Raw genomic sequence first — 17,336 nt, forward strand, 5'->3', positions numbered from 1 at the left:
CAATTTAAAAAAGATTATTTCCTGTTCTGCCCCCATTTTAAGCAGCATGTCCTATAAAGGGAAATAATGAAGTCATTCACAAAGTATCACTCATTCATGTGTCATTACTTTATTTTTTTTCATTCATTTTTAGACATCATGCAGTTACGAAATGTGAATTGCATTGAAAAAAAAGAATCGCAGTTAGAAATGATGGCAAAGCTTCAAAATGCAACGAATCTCTGAGTTGTGTGTTTGAGGGTGTCAGCGGTGTTGAAAACAATCCATGACAGCGAAAGGACTTTTCCTGCAGAGGCAGACAAGTCCACCTGAAGCAGGTGCCCTTGTCGCTCAAAAGACATCGAGGTAAATATTTGGAAAGGCACTGATTCTTTGGGCCCTGTGCATTAGGATCCATCCTGTGCGCTGCTGAAGGATCAGGCAACACGGATAGAGTATGAAAATAACATTTTCTGATCCAACACCTGCGACAGACAACCAGCTTTGGTTTGAAGACAGCAGCCAAGTATGAAGCCGATTATGTCCATCTTGTAAGCATGTGGAGGTGTGCAGAAACGATGGTTTTCTTTACAGTACGATATTAACTTACTAGTGAACGACACTGAGGCAAATCAAGTTTTTTTTTTAATGAGGCAATTTATCATTTGAAATGGAAAAAGAGAAGTGCAAATCAAACAGAGCAAAACCTCAGAAGTTAAAGAGAATGTACACTGAGTTATGCGTGTATTTTAAATACAATCCTTTTCTTGATCCTCTTTTCCCTCAAACTCTTTCACATCATCACATTCTTCAAACCCTTTTTTTTTTTTTTCCCACAAACATTTCAGTTCTTCCGCGGGTATCACACACACACACACACACTCACATTTGCTTCTAAACCTCATTTTGTACACATGTATTCCAAAATAGGCTGATCCAATTCGCATAAAGAACATTTTGGACATTAAAAATAAAAAAAGTGTGACCAGCAAAACAAAATGTTGGCATTTAAAAAATGATGCACCGCATTTACTTAGTACGTTAACAACCGTTTGTTGATTGTTCATCATTTGTGTTTGAAAATTTCCAGAGATTTTTTGACAGGAGATGTGTGCGTTAAATAGGTGCTCCACCAAACCCCTTCTTCGGCCTTCCTCCACCTCGTTATCCATCTCTCTTAAGTTTACATTCATTTCAGCAAATGCAGCAAATAAAGCAACAAGTAAATGTGAAACTGATTATTGCACTGTGACAGTTCTGTGAATGATTAATTATCGATTCATTAAAATGGGTGATGTATACTTTGACCATATGTTGCAAAATATCATGAAAAAAATAATGACGTCATTTTACCCGCTAAGATTCCTTCGTACAAAGGTAATGCCTTAGTACTGCATGCACAGTCCAATCAACTACATTATTTACACATTTCTCATTTCATGCATCCCTTCTATGACTTCAAATGTAAAAGCCTCCTCCCATTTAGACTTGTGGCAGACCTGCAAACATAATGACAATTCGGTAATAACATGTAAAGCCAGTAATCTACTGCTGAGCTGGAATAGTCAAGGTACACTTGCTGTGAAGAAAGAAAAAGAATAACATTCAAATATTTTTGGTTATTTTGAATGTGCTTTTTTTTTTTTTTTTGGTATGTAAGAAGCGTACAAGCCACAACAACTGATTTGTCTAAAGCTTGTTCTTGTCATGTATGATTGTGAGATAGAAAACACTAGGGTTGTGCAATATATCTATATATTGAATATTATCTGACTGATGTTGTATCATTAATTTTTTTTTAATACTAAGAATTGTGACACCATTTTTTGTTGTTGTTGAAATTAGCACTAAAAAGCAAATCACGAGTCAGATTTCTCACCAAGTGATTCTTTTAAATGTTTTAAGTGAAAATGATAGCTTCCATCAATTGTGTCACACGTCTCATTATACAGGACCGCTATGATGTACATTACTGGGATTATCTGACGTGGTTTTCTTAACCAAAGCGGAAAACAAGTACACACGTAAGGGTCATGTAAAAAGAGCCTCTGAATGTCTTGATGTTCACTTCTTCCGTATGGCCCAGCCCTATTAAATACCAATACTTTATTGACACAACCTTTACCATTGTCCAGTCAGAGGAGACACCAGCTCTTTTAATTGCTGATTATTGATATTGACCATATGTATTAGTCCATGAAAACCTTATTTTTCCCATCAAGTAGGGCCCTCACAGGTCAGTGGAGACTGTGCTTTTCTTCACCCTCAGGCTGCCGCCCCAGCCGCGAGGACAAGTGTTGTAGGAGTGCAGGCCAGGGGACCGCAGGCCCGAGTCCTCAGACTCAATGGAGGCATCCGAGTCAGTGAGGGAGCGTGTGTTATATAGCCTGACGGGAGAGCAGATCCTCTGTGTTGGGGTGGGAGGAGGACTGGTGAAGGGCGGTGACTGAGCTCCCAAAGGTCGTGACTGGAAGGGGCTGATGGGTGGTTTGTGGCAGTCATAACCGTGGTGAGTGTTCCCCATAGGTGAGATTGGGAGGCTGTGGCTGCTCAATGCACCAGGGGACGGGCTGTTTTTACGTTTGGCTGCGTTGATGATGTTCTTGGCTAACATGCGATGATTGGCCTTAGAGTCTAGATTATTAATGACTGGGGACATGCAGCGACTGTCTTTGGGTAAGGGAACAGGAGAGGTTGTAGAGCATGTGGACAGAGGTTTAGTCATGGGGAAGGACAAACTAGTCTGAGATAGTGCAGGAGACTGGGAACGTGAGCCCCAAGGAGGAGAGATGGGAGAGGCTGCCGTTGGGGTTTTGGAGGGTTTGGATGAAGAAATGGACTGAGCATTCTGGTTGACCACCGATGATCGACCTCTTGAACTCCAAGAGGGAGAAAGAGGAGTTGTAGAAGTCTGGAAAGGTCTGGCAGTAGAAAGTGAGCTGGAAGATTGGGTGCTCTGGCTCACCATAGGAGACTGGCACCTGGATCCCCAAGGTGGAGAGATTGGGGATGTGTCTGTTGATGCTTGAGAGAATCTAGATATAGACTGGGTATGCTGGCTCACAATTGGGGACTGGCATCTTGAGCCCCATGGTGAGGAAACAGAGGAAGTAGATGTTTGGGTAGGTCTGAAAGATGAGGAGATGGTGGGGGTCTGGGTAGTCTGGATAACCATTGGGGACTGGCATCTTGATCCCCAAGGTGTAGAGCGTGGAGAGGTGGCTGTAGATGATGGTCTAAATGTGGAAGCTGATGGAACAGTAGAAAACTGGATATTTTGACTGGCCAGAGGAGATTGGCATCTCAAACCCCTGGGAGAAGAAACAGGGGAGGTGACTGATCGGCTGGAGATGATGGAGGAATGATTATTTTGGGGTCTGGACGTCCAGGTTCCAGAGGCAGGACCCTCAGGGCTGCTGAACCGCCTGGCGAGCCTCAGTGTCCTGGATGCCGTCTGAGTCTCACCAGGGGTCTCAACTGGACTCAGCTCCTTCGGTGTCTGTTGGACCGTGACAAAGATGTTTTTTTAGAATCTTGAATTGAAACATAATTGCAAACAAAACAGTATAAATAACACAGCACTTAACTCATATAATGTGACTATATCTAGCACACCATAAAATACATTTATTTGCTATTCTCCCCACAGTCATCCAAGAAGATAGACACTCCTCTGTGTGTGCAGTCGGGAGCTGAAACCCTAAGAAAACAATTGACCGCTTGTTAGCATAGCAGATAAATGGTAGTGGATGGAACGTGTTGACATATCTCTGTCAAACATCATCAAACTGATAAGGTTCAGGATCTCGCTTTGTCCAGAGGTAATCCTCTTCATCTTGTTTTACAGGGTCAGTCATGATTAGTACTAGCAGTTGCTTTTCTATTTTTTTTCTTGAGTTACGTTATGTTATCACTTCCTAAATATTACCATTCTTTGCACTAAGCTAACTTGCGGTCAGCTGGTCTCAGTAGGTCTCAGCTCTTGATTGCACACACAGAGGAGTGCATGGTATCCATCCTCTTGTCTGGCTCCGGAGAGGATGAAGAAGAAGAATAGTTCCAAGAAAGTCGGTGTCTTCCTACAAGTGTTGTTCTGCATTTCTCTATTTTAATTACAGTGATTTATTAGAGTGACAGTTGAATCCAGGTCATAATTTCAGTGTGTTTTTGCAATAAGTCCGACCACCAGCTCACATAGGCCTTCTCTCATGTATCTCTCTCAGGTTACCATCATCCAGCTTCCTGAGACAAATAACCTTTACTGGGATATGAAGTTACTCGAGCGAAACGCACGTAGCACTTCGTTTTACACACACACACACACACACACACACACACACACACACACACACACACACACACACATTGTATATATATACACATGTGCGTACTAATAAGAAGCAACTGCCTGTGTGATGATATAATATGCTCTAAAAAAGTATGTTACATGTCATTTTTCACAAGTTTGTCACGTTTCTGAAAGGAATGAAGTCCAGGTCAAAGGTCATTTGTTGGAACATCGGAGCCCATGAAGATAAACAACACCAAGGGTCAGATCTCACCAGTCAACGACATAATTCAAATACTTAAGAAGGTGTAAAGTATCTTGAAGTGGTGAGCTGAAATAATTATTTTTGAACTTTAAATGTCACATACTGTGCTACCAAATAGATCTTCCTCCTGTTACAAAACTATGCATGCACTGCAAAGCCTGCTTACAGAGACATAATATTTATTTGTGTAATTAAGTGTTTGCAGTGCTGGAAAGAAAGGCAAGAAAGAGGCATAACATCACAGGTAAAGTATGAGTTGAATGAAATCAGGAAATTAGAAGAAGGAGAAGAGGTCACAGCAGAGAGTTAGCATAAAGTTTTAATCAGAGAAGGAAAGATTAGGCTTCAAAACAATCAAAACAGACAGTAAATCAACACTGAAGAAATGAAACAGATGTGAACCCCGAGGTCTGTTTTAACAATAACTGATGTCCTCTGGAATTACTGTTGTAAGTCAATAAAACAAAGTATCTGTAGGTCATAGAATTAAATTAGTATGCAGTCTGCAGATGTGAAACATCAAAGAATCCAAGAACGCAGCATATATTTGGGTAGAAAATGGTGGTAAGCTGACGAAATTACCCTGAGGACATAACGACATAAAAGGAGTTCTCCTGCTGCAACTTTCACTGTCACTGAGCAGCATTAAATTGCAAATCATAGCTCATAAAGCAGATGCCAGACCATCTGTCAAAGTGCTTTGTGAAGCAGCATCACCCTGTTGCCCACAGAACTGAGAAACAAAGTGGAAAAAGGCTGGAGTGGTTCGTCATCATGCATTAAAAAATACCAAGGATGGAAATATATTTAATTGCTGACGTGACTAGCAGCTTTGGTTATAGCAAGTCATCCGATCATTTAAAGGCACTTCTTTTTTCTTTTTTACTGAGTGATAAATGCTTTTCAGCTGTCACAAATATGTTGCAATTTCAGTAACACTGAATACATTCCTGAAGATATAGATTCATATCATCATGTTTAATTAACAACACTTGGTTTATATCCAGCTTTAACTTGTTTTTGAACTTTCAAGAACTTTCCCCCCTCTGTCAGTTGACACTAGCTTCACTAAATATACCTGTTTGGCTCTGTCTGCATTTTGGAGTCACAGACAAGTAATGGGGGGGGGGGGGGGGTGTTATCTCAAGACACCTATTCATCAGTACTTTAAAAAAAACAGGTGCAGTATCTGTACTTTGTGTCCACACCTCGTGATATAGAACAAATACCAACAATACCAACAATTTTAAGGATACTACAAGGAAAGTAGAGGCACAGAAGAAGCAAAAGAAGGAAAGGTTTCAGCTAAAGTGCTATAGATTTTTAGAAATTTAAAGTTAGTTTCAGTTTTGCCACACCAATGTGTGTGTGTAAACTATGTAAAAGATCCAATCCCTCCACTTTCAACAAACTTCCTAGAGATTTACATAAAGGGTCTCCACACCTGTGCTTCAATCCCTGCCTTTTTGGCAGAAAATGTGGGCCTTGGCGCCTGGACTGCTGACCTAGGAGAGGACACACGCTCTGGAGAAAAGGCAGCAGGTGGTTGCCTGAAGGGTGTATGTGACTGATACTCGGCACTTCTTGTGGGGCTGAGAGGCAGCTGGGGAGACATGCACTGGGCACTGAAGTGAGAGGGGGGGGTGTTAGGTAAGGACATCTGTCTGGAGAAAGACTGTGAGGACACAAGGTTCTGAGCTTGTGGGGCTCCTCTGGGTAGTGTATCAGTAGGGTCCTTGACTGGCTTAAGGATGAAGAGGGAAGAGTTGAGCTGGTAGGGCCGATGTCTTGACAGGTCCATCTCTATCTTGGTGCAACCGTTCTCTAAAGGAGGGGGCTCTTGAACTGGCTCCACTGCGGGGGCCTTTTGTCTTTGTTTCTGCTTGGTTGTTTGTTGGGCCTTTAGGTTTTGTGAAAGCTGAGCATTCATGTCAGAGTTCCTAGCGATGGCCTTGACCCTACCAGGCATGTTTGATGGGTAGACCCAGGATGGGGGCAGAGACATTGTAGGAGAAGGAGACCTAATTTGGGATCCTGCATTCTGATTCTCAATGACATATTTCTCCATCCTGGACTGACGCTTAGCAAACAGCTCAGCACCCTTTCCTGATGCATTTTTAAGGGTCTGTTCTGGCTTATGTTCGACCCTTGGACGGGTCCTGGAGCTCTTCAGACAGGAGCTCCACTCTGGAGCTTTTGCTTCCTCAGCTCCGGGTTCTTCCTTGGCGAAGAAGTTGGAGGCCTCTGCCCCCAGAGCGAGTAACTCCTCCTCAGATGCCGGCTCAGGCACAGGTCTTTGTACATGTTTCTTCTTTTCATCCACCCCCTGCACCAGAGAGAGCAGCTCAGGGTTTGGAGCCAAAACCGGCTTCTCTTTAAATGTGAACATTGACTTCCTGCTTGCCCGTTTAGCGGCACTGTCCTCAAGTATTCCTGTTTTGGCCAGTGTCACTGGCTTGCTCTCGGCAATGGGCTGAGGAACAAAGACAGGGGGCTTTGCTGCTGAACGAGGGCCATAATGATGCATTGGTGGGTTTGAAGGAGCGTACTGAGATACAGAAGATACAGGGTACTGGGATGGTGGGGGGGAGGAAGGAGACATCACTGGAGACATTGGAGGTGGACTGGAGTAGTAGGTCTGTGGGGGTTGGTTTGTGAAGGCTGGTAGGCGAGGTGTGGGGTACATTGGAGGAGGAGGCGACATAGGCTGAGGTTGGGGAGCAGTGAAAGCAGGTAGAGGAGGAGTAGCATACGTAGGAGGAGGGGGGATTCCCATGACAGGACTGGCTGCCTCTGGAGATTGCACTGTTGGTGGTGAGAAAAAAGGTCTGGCAGTTCGATTGGTGATGGTTGACATCTGCTTAGATGTAGACACACTGACTCTCTGAGGTGCAGTGTTACTATGGCATCCATTAGGAAGCTTTCCAGAGGGAGCTGGCCCTGTGTGTCCCCCATTTATCTCTGTTTCCCCTTCAGGAAGTCTCACCATGACTGGATTATTTCTTCCAGAGGGAATCTCACCTTTGACTATCTCTTCAAGCTCCTCATGTATTTTATCTGTTGCCTCTTCCTCTTGCTCCTCTATTTCCTTGACAGGGAGGAAATGTCTCTCTTGGATAACACTGTCCTCCATGTCATCTTCTTTGTAGAAATGCTTACCTGGTTCCATCATGCTATCACCTACTCTATGTACCTCCCCAGGAGGTTCCAAAAATGGCTTGATAGTGCTATTTTTATAGTTCAAGTCCTTCTCCTCACTGCTCCTCTGTGTCCATGTTAGTTTGGTAGATGAGGGGTCACTTTTCACATTCACTTTGTCCTCCTCTAACCCCTCTCCACGGCTCTCTAGTGTAAAAGCGTTGACTCTCTGCTTGCGCCGGTTGAAGAGCTGCACGCCTCTTGAGCTGGAGTTAGAGGGGATGGTGAGCTGAGCAGCAATGATCTGACTCCTCAGACGAGCCTCCTTTAGCTCCTTCTCTGATAGACTGGCACTTCTGGTCAGATCTAGAGGGAGAGAAAGGCAGCAGTGTGGTCAGTGTGTGAAACAAGAACATTTTGTCTCCATCAGATTGATAAACGAGATCTTAACTTTGGGAGGGTTGGCATCTATCATTTAAACAGAGACAACTCCCTCAACACAACTCCCTCAATACCTAATTCGAGCTAATCGCTTCTTCTTTTTTTTTGAGAAAAAAAGGTAACAAGCCTTGGATTCAATAGTCTCTTTAAAACCCACGTAATTGTTTCTGCACCATGTGGTTTTAATTGTTTTTCTGTATGTTTGATTCCAACCAATAGAGTGAGAAAAATAAAGCTTTGCGGACACTTTACTCAGCAGAATGTGGCTGCAGAAAAAGAACACTTCCAAATAAACATTTTAACAAGAATGACATAAAAGCTTGTTGATGAGCTTTCATAGAAAGTTCTCGGTCAAAGTCACGTACAGAACCAGAATAAACTGTTGTCACTCACGTAGTTTGTTGATGTTGCCGTTATGCTCATTACTTATAAATTATGTGTTTAAATGTGTCCATGCTGAAAATGACGGCTTGTTTTCGGAGCTTAGGAGCTCCATTCCAGGCAGCCAAGCTATTTCCTCTGCCAGCTGCAGCAGTCCCTCCCTGAGCATTCCTCCACTGCCGAGAAAACCCCCTGCTTGAACTTCCAACATGCCTTTGGTTTCTCTCTGTACTTAATGTGTGCAGTACTGCAGTCAAAGCCTTGATAGGGCAGTTTTACAATCTACAACTCCCGAAAATGACATCTGTCAACTAGAATCTATAAACATACTATACAATCAAGTGTTCCCATCTTAAAAATAATCACCCACATCGCGCTTTAAAATTCATAAATGGAAAATCAAAGCTGCTTCCATGCCTGAATTGGGATTATAAACATTTCTAAAGGAGATTAGCTCTCTGTTGTGACACATCTGCTGGATCATTCATCTACTCCATGTCATTCTGACAAGTATAAGATATTTAATGTCCCTCCGGGTGGTTTCCATGACAGCCGGAGCAGCCATGGCTCCTTCCTCATTTAATAAGGCGATGGATCTGGACAGCGACATTATTTAAAGTAATCCTGTGCGAATCAACGGAATGATACATGAATCAATCACCTGTGAAGCTTGCTGTTCCATAGTGCTTATGCGGCATTCACATTTTTCTTGGCACAGTGCTTGCATGATCATCCCGCCACATGTTAAGGACTAATATGCATCTGTCATTGATTTTACAGACTTAAATCTGCCGTCACATAACTGAATTATTGAAGGATACCTTTGACTTACAGTTGTAAGCACACTGAAAGCTTTAGAGCATGTGTTGAAATCTCATTTTTAAACATATTAAAAGGGACTACTTTGTGCTTTGGGCTTTGTTAAGCACATGGATATCTAATCTTCGGGGAGGACGACGGTTCTGTCCGCAATCCACAACAGTCAACATGACCTTCTCATCAGATGACACACAGAATGTGACATTGAGAGGGATTTGTGCTAATAATACAAACAGGAAAAACATTGTCACACAGCCTTCTTCAGAGCATCCTTCTTTTATAGATTACTTTAAAAAATGAAAGACCGGTAGTATTCCTCACTGTACACATCCACCCCTAGCAGGAGCCACATCAAGTAACACACAGGTGCAAATCCCTGCTACAAAATAGAAATTTAATCTGATACCTTTCTAAAATGTGAGACAGTTCTTCAGATGGCTTGATAGTCTGCCTATCTATCCATTTTAGAACTTATCCTGATGTCATTTATAGAAAAACAATGGTAGAAACCTGAATTAACAACTAGTAAACATACAGTGGTCTAATTTAAATCTAAGCCGACGGAAAATTTCTGTGGTTCCAACTTTTTCAGTTAGGAAAAAGTTAAAAACTGTCTCCTGTTACAAAACCAACGGACTGCTACTAACTCCCTTGACAAAAGAAACAAGCAGAAGTTGAAACTCAAGGCTGTTAAAAAAACAACTAAATGTTTGCGTAACTTATCCTGTTGGATCAGTTTCCCTGTTTAATCTCTTACCATGTCACATTCAGAGGTCCGCTGTTCAGTAGTACTTCCACAAGAGTTTTCCATTTAACTGCGTCTGATGGCTCCACACACCCCTTTCTGTAGCGAGACTCGGTATCCAATTTCTCCAGCACCCAGAGAGGGAGGGAGGGCGTCTGCAGCTGGAGGCTGCACCGTCTGTCAGTCAGCCTCCAGCACTTTCTCTCCAATATGGCTTCTTTTATTAGAAAAGCATGGATATGCCTCAAAGGCAGGAGCTGAGAGCTTTTGCTGAGAAACTATTGATGTTTACTTCTCTTCAACATTTCTGGAGAGGTGCCCAATCAATGGCAAGTATTGAGCAGCTTATCTCTGTCTCATGTCCTGTGATGGCAAGGAAGTGTTGTTGCGATCGTTGAAAAGGAAACCGTGAGATACTCCAGTTTGTGTGAGTATGGATTAGACCAGTTAGACTGCAGAGCCTCAGCCCCTGACCTCTGCTGCCCTCCTTGTCTGTCTGGATATCACCATGTTAGTGTGTTTAACATGCTAGCTCCCCAAGAGTCTGCCCTCTATGAACCCTCTGGGCCCTAAACTTCATCGTACGAGTGCCGGATACAAACAGCCTGTCCTGGAGCAGAGACAAATTTACCCCCTGTGCAATGAATGCCTCAAAAGCCTACATATCAAAATGTCAATGCTCACTTTTTCTCTTAGCTCGTCCAGGTTTCTTTACATGATATCTCTGTCCTCTGTAGCCCACACCCTGCCACAGCAGGAGGATTTGAGTCAGGGGGCCAACCCTGCATTTGTGTATCAAGGGTCAGATTACCCTGTCGGATGTTATCTTTCACCCGGCTGTGGCTGTGGGGTGAATGGGATGACAGCACCGGCCCCTGTGGGTGATGTGTGAAGCAGTATGGAAAGACAGGGATTAACAGAGGTCCTGGGATCTTACCGGACTGAATGTGACCTAAAGTCTCAGCGAATCCCATGGGGAAATAAAAGACCAGGCCAGAGGTTGAAGCTCATATTGTTACTTTCAGTCCCCACAGAGGTGGAGTCCAATTGTAGCTTTTGTAATGTAGTGAGGGAAATATAATGGAGCCCTGAATGAAGGGTGGAAGTCCACAGATCTACAAAACACCAGTGTTACTTGATAGTCTCAACCTCTCTGTTCCTCACTTTCCCTCTAACTCAGTTGATTAACTTTCCAGGTGGGCAGCCTATTGTGCAAGAGCTTTTTATGATCCATGTTTTCATGTTATTGTTGTGTCTTAAAACTGCTTTCCCCCCATGTTATGTCAGGGCTAAGGGTAGTCGCTGTACTTTATTGTCAGTTGCATATGTTGGACTTTAAAACTGCCTTTTTCGGCAGTGATTGGATTTCCATTGCTGATTTAGCCTGTATTTGTCATCATGGAAATAGATGTTTCATCAAATCTCCGTCAGTTGCAAAGATGAGACAAGGTCGCCTGTTTTCTCTATTTGTTTTCAACTCGCTGCGTTTTCAAGGTATCTTTCTCCTACAGAAGTCTTACTGTATAGTGTTAAAGCTGAACCATTTCCAGCTACATTTATCTTGAGGACAGACAGAACGATAATAAACCTTCCTGCAGCTGCAGTGGTTCCCCAAATAAGGACAAAAAATGGCAGATAAACAAACACTTACTTGTTTTCTGGCTGATCTGTTCGGAGTTGAATCCTGTCTTTTCCCATGTTGCAGTGCAATCTGTCCCAGGAGAGTGCATGTCTTGCGTAGCTTGGAGAGGTTTTCTCAACCCTCCTGGACTCCAGCTCACTCCTCTCTTCACAGACATATGTCCTTCCTCCATCTGCATTGTTACTCCAAGTCAAATGCTTTGGCTGCAGCAGAGACAAAAGCTCACAGCAGAAGGGCAAGTTTCGTTCCAGACGGCTCACACTTCCGTCTTGATAAGAACAAACTGCTGAACCAGTTGAAAGTTGAAGTCCTCACTGGCAATGACTGACAAAAAAAACAACAACAAAAAAAAGGGACAAAGAAAGAAGCAGCTCAGCCTTCCAATTGGCTGCGAACAGTCACAAAAACAATCCGTCCAAATGTCCTCCTGTAGTCAGCTGAAATTTGGTCTTCATTAACTGTTATTCTGTATCTAACAGGACCTCCCAGGATGACTTGCTCCAACGCTCCTTGGATGAGCTCCAATGGAGAACTGCCACGAAAATTGCACAATTTGGCTTAAGCAGGCTGAGAAGCAGTCCATTCCTCGCTATTTGCATCTCTCTAATACTCCTCTTTTCTTCGCAGACGTTGCCCTTCCTCCTTTTCTATTCCGGTCAACAAAACATGCTGTTCGACTGAATCCCAATCTCCAACCCACAGATTATTTTTCTTTCAAAGAAAAAAGATCTGCCCTTTATCTTGGAGATCACTCCACTCCACTGGGGAGCTGTGCATATGGTGGCTTCCTGCTGTTAGGTGCATGTGTGGAATAACATTTCACTCTGGAAAGGTCATTCCCAAGTCTGGTTTGTGTTCCGAGCTCTGAACCATTCAATTATAGTTGCTTTATTCAGGTATCTTGTGTTATCACTTAAAGCCAGCCTGAGAGGAAAAATGCTATTTTAAGGTTGTTTTGATTAAAAATGAAATGCATTAACAAACTAGATATTCGCATGTCCAGTTCGTTTGGTTTTCCTTGTCGATGTAGATGTCAACGCCACTGTAGATTCAGAAAAATGGAGAGAGAAAAAATGGCGTCGCTGTGCGAACCATTGCTGTGCGTTATCTAAGGGTCAGTCTCCTCTCCACAGCCACCTGTAAAGAAGGACAAATGTGCAGTTACGCAAATTTCATAAATACTTGACATTTAACAAGACAAGAGCTGTATGTTACAGCTACCCACATCCTTGGCAAATTACAGGACACCTACTCAATGTTCGATCATTGTCCTTTTTGGAAGCACACGAGCATCCACCCACTACTTTGTTGAGTATTCTCTTCAGGATACTTCAGGATTTTTTTTTTTGTGTTGCTGACTTGTCTGTTGTTTTTGCTGGATTATGACGCCCCCCCCCCCCCCCCCAAAAAAACCAACAACAAAAAAAACAAAATGTAAACATGGATTTTAGTCCAGGCCAAAGTTGTTTTCTTCACACATTCTCACTTTGAAGTACTGTCAGAATTAAATTACAGAACGGAAATGAAGAGACACCCTTATAAATATCTAAATGTGATATACAAGCAAAGAAGGAAGGAAGGTCGCGATTTATTAAGTCTCTGATGTCATAAAACTGCCAAAAAAATGTACGTTATCTCTGCCTGGGCGCCTGTGAAGGAGATTAAAGATTTCCGTGCATGCAAAGAGACAAACAAATCCTTGGATTTCTTTCGGTGACAACGTTTGCATCCCACCCTCTTGGTTGATAACATGTTTCATTATATCAGAAGTGTCACATTCCACCTTTGAGCCACTGGCAGAGTTTGAGAAAATGATCCTGTGTTTGTGCGTCCTTGTCCTTGATGGGACTTGCCTTTCCTTGAAGATGATCACGGTTGCATTTGTTGTTGCTCATGAGTCAGAAGTGTGTGTGTGCGTGTGTGTGTGTGTGTGTGTGTGTGTGTGTGTGTGTGTGTGCGTGTGTGTGTGTGTGTGTGTGTGTGTGTGTGTTGGGAGGGCTCTTTAGAGAACTGCACACATTATCATTATGTATAAACGCTTTTATTTTTTAGCAATTTAGAGGCAACTGTCATCACATTCATGTTTTCTTGAGATGAACAAGTCATGATGACACGCCTGACAGGAGTACTATTCATTTGCTGGAACAAAACACTGCCCCTCCTCCTGTGAAAAAAAAAAAAGCAACAAAAATCCTCAACAATACTGGTGTGATCGTGTCAAGTGAGAGGAGATGAAGGCTGGTACCGCTTAGACAACGGCTCTTTGATGCCCCCAGATGTGCCATCAATCTGGTTCGCATTTGGAGACTCATTCAGATTCATTTTCACTGTGAGCCTCATTTCGCTGCAGTGGCTAGAACAACAATTTTCCTAATTATTTTACTTTCTCCGAAACGAAAATGTGTTCAGTAATCAGTGAGAACAGAGGTAAACACACACTGAGGGCTTGTGCTAATACACTGTTCTAAATTGGTTTGATTGTTGAATTTATTACCTGTAGGACAAAGAACAGACGCAGGGTGCTAAAAGTTGACATGTAGCTTTGACAAACTTCCCAGCTTCCTAATAACTAGCCTGCTTTTCCTCCAAGCTAACCTGATTGCCTTGTCTACTTTCCATACCTGAGATGTGAGGTCATCTTGCCTCCTCTTCACCCCTCTAATTACCTTTGAGTTCAAAAGGTATTTTACTGTGCCCACCTGTCCTGCACCCACCTCGGCACCGTTTCCTTTGCAACGCATTGACCTCCAAGGATATCAGTTACACTCAGGGCCCGCAGGCCTCTTCAGTGTGTAATCACAGAGTTCCTGTACATCATCAACATACAGGATTCATGTGCGGACAGCAAATTCATCCCACAGCTTAATGATGACGCGCAAAAAGCATGGTGTTGGCAGCCGTTCCTACTGTAATCACTCATTTGAGCCTCATGTCTGTTGTCTTGTACATTTGTTACATGTATGCATCAACTCAGAGGAAGCATGTCAGCCATATAATAACTCATGTCCTGCCTCAGGTATGGCATATGTACATCATGTGTTGAGCTTCATGAGATGTGCATTCCATCTACTGTATCAGTTACCGCGCTTATGATGATTCATCCGCTCACTGGCGAGGGTTTATGACTTGAATCCTACAAGGACTACTTTATGTCTGCTGTCTCTTGCTTCATCATTTACAGTTTGCAAAATCATCCAAGTAAAAATGCTAAAGGGTTTAGCAGGGCCCTTTGCTCTCTTACTCAGACAAAGAACCATTCACAACCTCTTGCAGCAAATCATTTATGGTAGAGCTCCAAAATTGGCATTCCTGGTTCATAATTCCTCAGGAGGTTGTGATCGTCAGCATGCCCTGGCTTGTGCTGGCCGATGACTGACATCTAAAACAACACAACGCTCCAATGAAAGCCACAGTTTTTTTTTTCCTCTAAATCCTTCCATTTCTTTGATGGATACAACAAATATAATCAAAGATCCTGTGAAGAAAAACTTTGGAGTGTTTGTTTCATGTGCAGCTCAGGTGGAAAAGTTCAAGAGGCGAAAATAAATACTTGAACTATGTGTGTATGATCCAGTGCCAAGAGGGAGGAACCCCCTAAAACAATCAGTCATAATGTGAAAACTATTAGAGATCAAAGGAAGAAAGTACATACTTTTTCAGAAAAAAAATTCAAAATGGCCTTAAGTATTATAAATAATGCAATAATGAATTGGATGGTCCAGCAAGGCTGTCATTTGCAATGATACATTCTAAAACATGGCAGATTTACACCTCCAGAGCTTCCATGTGTGGCAGCTAATAGGCCTCACCTGCCGTTCTAATAGGAAGCAATGGCTAAAATATGTAATTCAGTCTCCATCCAGCTCTTTAATTGGATACACACTCTCGTGTTACACTGTAGTACAGGTCTGAAATGTGGCTACAGAGCAGGCTCCACACAGCCAGTACAATAGGCTCAGATATCAGTGACAGCGTTAATGTAGCAAGCCAGCGGCCACAGATGTTTGTCATCTGCACACACAAAGACTTTCAGAGTTTCCCTCCTCTTCTGCTTCATTGAACTGCATTCCTACAACCCTCTCTCGTTCTCTCTCTCTCTCTCTCTCTCTGTCTCTCTCTCTAAACAAGGATATTGTCTTACCCCAATCAAGATAAATATAACGAGCTGCAGGTGACAATCAGCAGCAGATAAAATTCCAGTCAGTATTCTTCCTTCCCTGTATGCTGGTTTAGTCATGCAGCTCACCTGTGCTCTGGTGGGTCTGGCTGTGTGAGGCAGTGAGAGTGTGTACTGCCCCTTTTTTGTTCCTATATGACTCCATACACACACACCCCTCCCCTCCCCTTCTCTCTCTGTCTCTCTCTGTCTCTCTCTCTCTCTCTCTCTCTCTCTCTCTCACTTCGAAGCAGACGATGGATGGGACTAGGAGAAGGAGGGGGCCGGTGGTCAGTTGGAACACAGAAGGCTCTTTGTCTGGAATCTTTTCATATGGTTCCCTTCAAGCTTGCATACTGAACACATTATGTTATAATATATTTTCATATTCAACACTAGGATGCTGAGCGACCAGAGGGCCCCACTCTGTTCTCCCCCTGTTTTCCTTTCTTGACCCATTTTCCCGCCATGTACACCAGGCTGAGTAATTCAAATAAAGACAAAAGTATGCAAGAAAAAGTTTCTGTTAAAAGCGTTCCTGCCGTCCTTGGCTGTTTCTGAATAACAGAACTCAAACACAGAAAACTGTGCCATCTGGAGACTTAGGACACCATATATGTAGACCATGCAGAGCTTTTTACCATGTGTGTGGTTCAGTCTAGACAGTGACTCATAGATGGTTACTGTATAATCGAATTCAACCCTGATACAAATAAAAAGGAAGGACAAAATAGTAGGAACCAGTGTATTCCAATGAAGCATTTGTGTATCTTATGTAAAGTTATGTGCAATTATTTGTGCATAATCCTTGGAATGTTCAACAACACCAGTGCAGATCGCTGCAGTGAGAAATTGAATGAGGGACATTCCTTCAATTCTGAGTGGGAAATGTAATATTTTGAGATAGTCATGGTCATGCTATGGTTAAAGTTTGGTCATAAAATGATGTGCATTGTTTCCTTTAACAGAGTGAAGTTAGCATCACTTCCCTTAACCAGTAGCCAGTGGGATTTTTCAGTAGACTTTCAATCAGCGGCAAAAAAAAAAAGCTATGGCAAACAAAAAGTTTACATGTGTTGTTCAACAAGGTAATCTTCACAAATGTGTTAATGCAATCATTGAAAGTAGGAAGATAACATTATGCAATGAACGAAGCACGTCGCTGATGCACGACTTCAACACAGCAGCAAAAAGCTTCACGCTGACATTTGTTGTTGTTTTACGACACAAAACACTTTGTAATTCACACTGGTACAATATGCTCACTTTTGTTGAAAAGAAAAACACTTAAATATCTTAATCTTGTGTTGACCACAGAATTTATTTCAGGCATTAAACCAAAAACCCATTCCAAAGTCCCATTGGTCCCATTTTCCTGCAGCACTCTTTATGGAGAGTGAATGAGAACGTTTCTGTTATAAAGTATAATAATGTTTTATTGCACGGCTGCTGAACCAGTTTGATCCAGGATTACCTATGCAA

At 42.7% G+C, this 17,336-nt stretch overlaps 1 protein-coding gene across 2 annotated transcripts; it reads right to left on the reverse strand.

The window, feature by feature from the left end:
- Positions 1–611: 611 nt before the first annotated feature.
- synpo (synaptopodin) lies at positions 612–15,971 on the reverse strand. 2 transcript variants are annotated; one of them, XM_086223159.1, is made up of 4 exons: positions 15,945–15,971; positions 11,708–12,835; positions 5,977–8,036; positions 612–3,478 (listed from the first exon to the last, which is right to left on the reverse strand). In XM_086223159.1, exons 2-4 carry the CDS (start codon positions 11,874–11,876, stop codon positions 2,210–2,212), a joined length of 3,498 nt encoding a protein of 1,165 aa, XP_086079285.1. In that variant the 5' UTR covers positions 11,877–12,835; positions 15,945–15,971; the 3' UTR covers positions 612–2,209. The 2 variants fall into 2 exon arrangements, with proteins under 2 accessions (XP_086079285.1, XP_086079284.1); XM_086223158.1 differs by having other exon boundaries at positions 15,840–15,967.
- Between the last annotated feature and the right edge of the window lie 1,365 nt (positions 15,972–17,336).

The sequence above is a fragment of the Aulostomus chinensis genome, chromosome 13 (genome assembly GCF_037954235.1).
Source record: "Aulostomus chinensis isolate RoL2024-O1b breed Wild chromosome 13, RoL_Achi_v1.0, whole genome shotgun sequence".
Taxonomy (NCBI): Eukaryota; Metazoa; Chordata; class Actinopteri; order Syngnathiformes; family Aulostomidae; genus Aulostomus; species Aulostomus chinensis.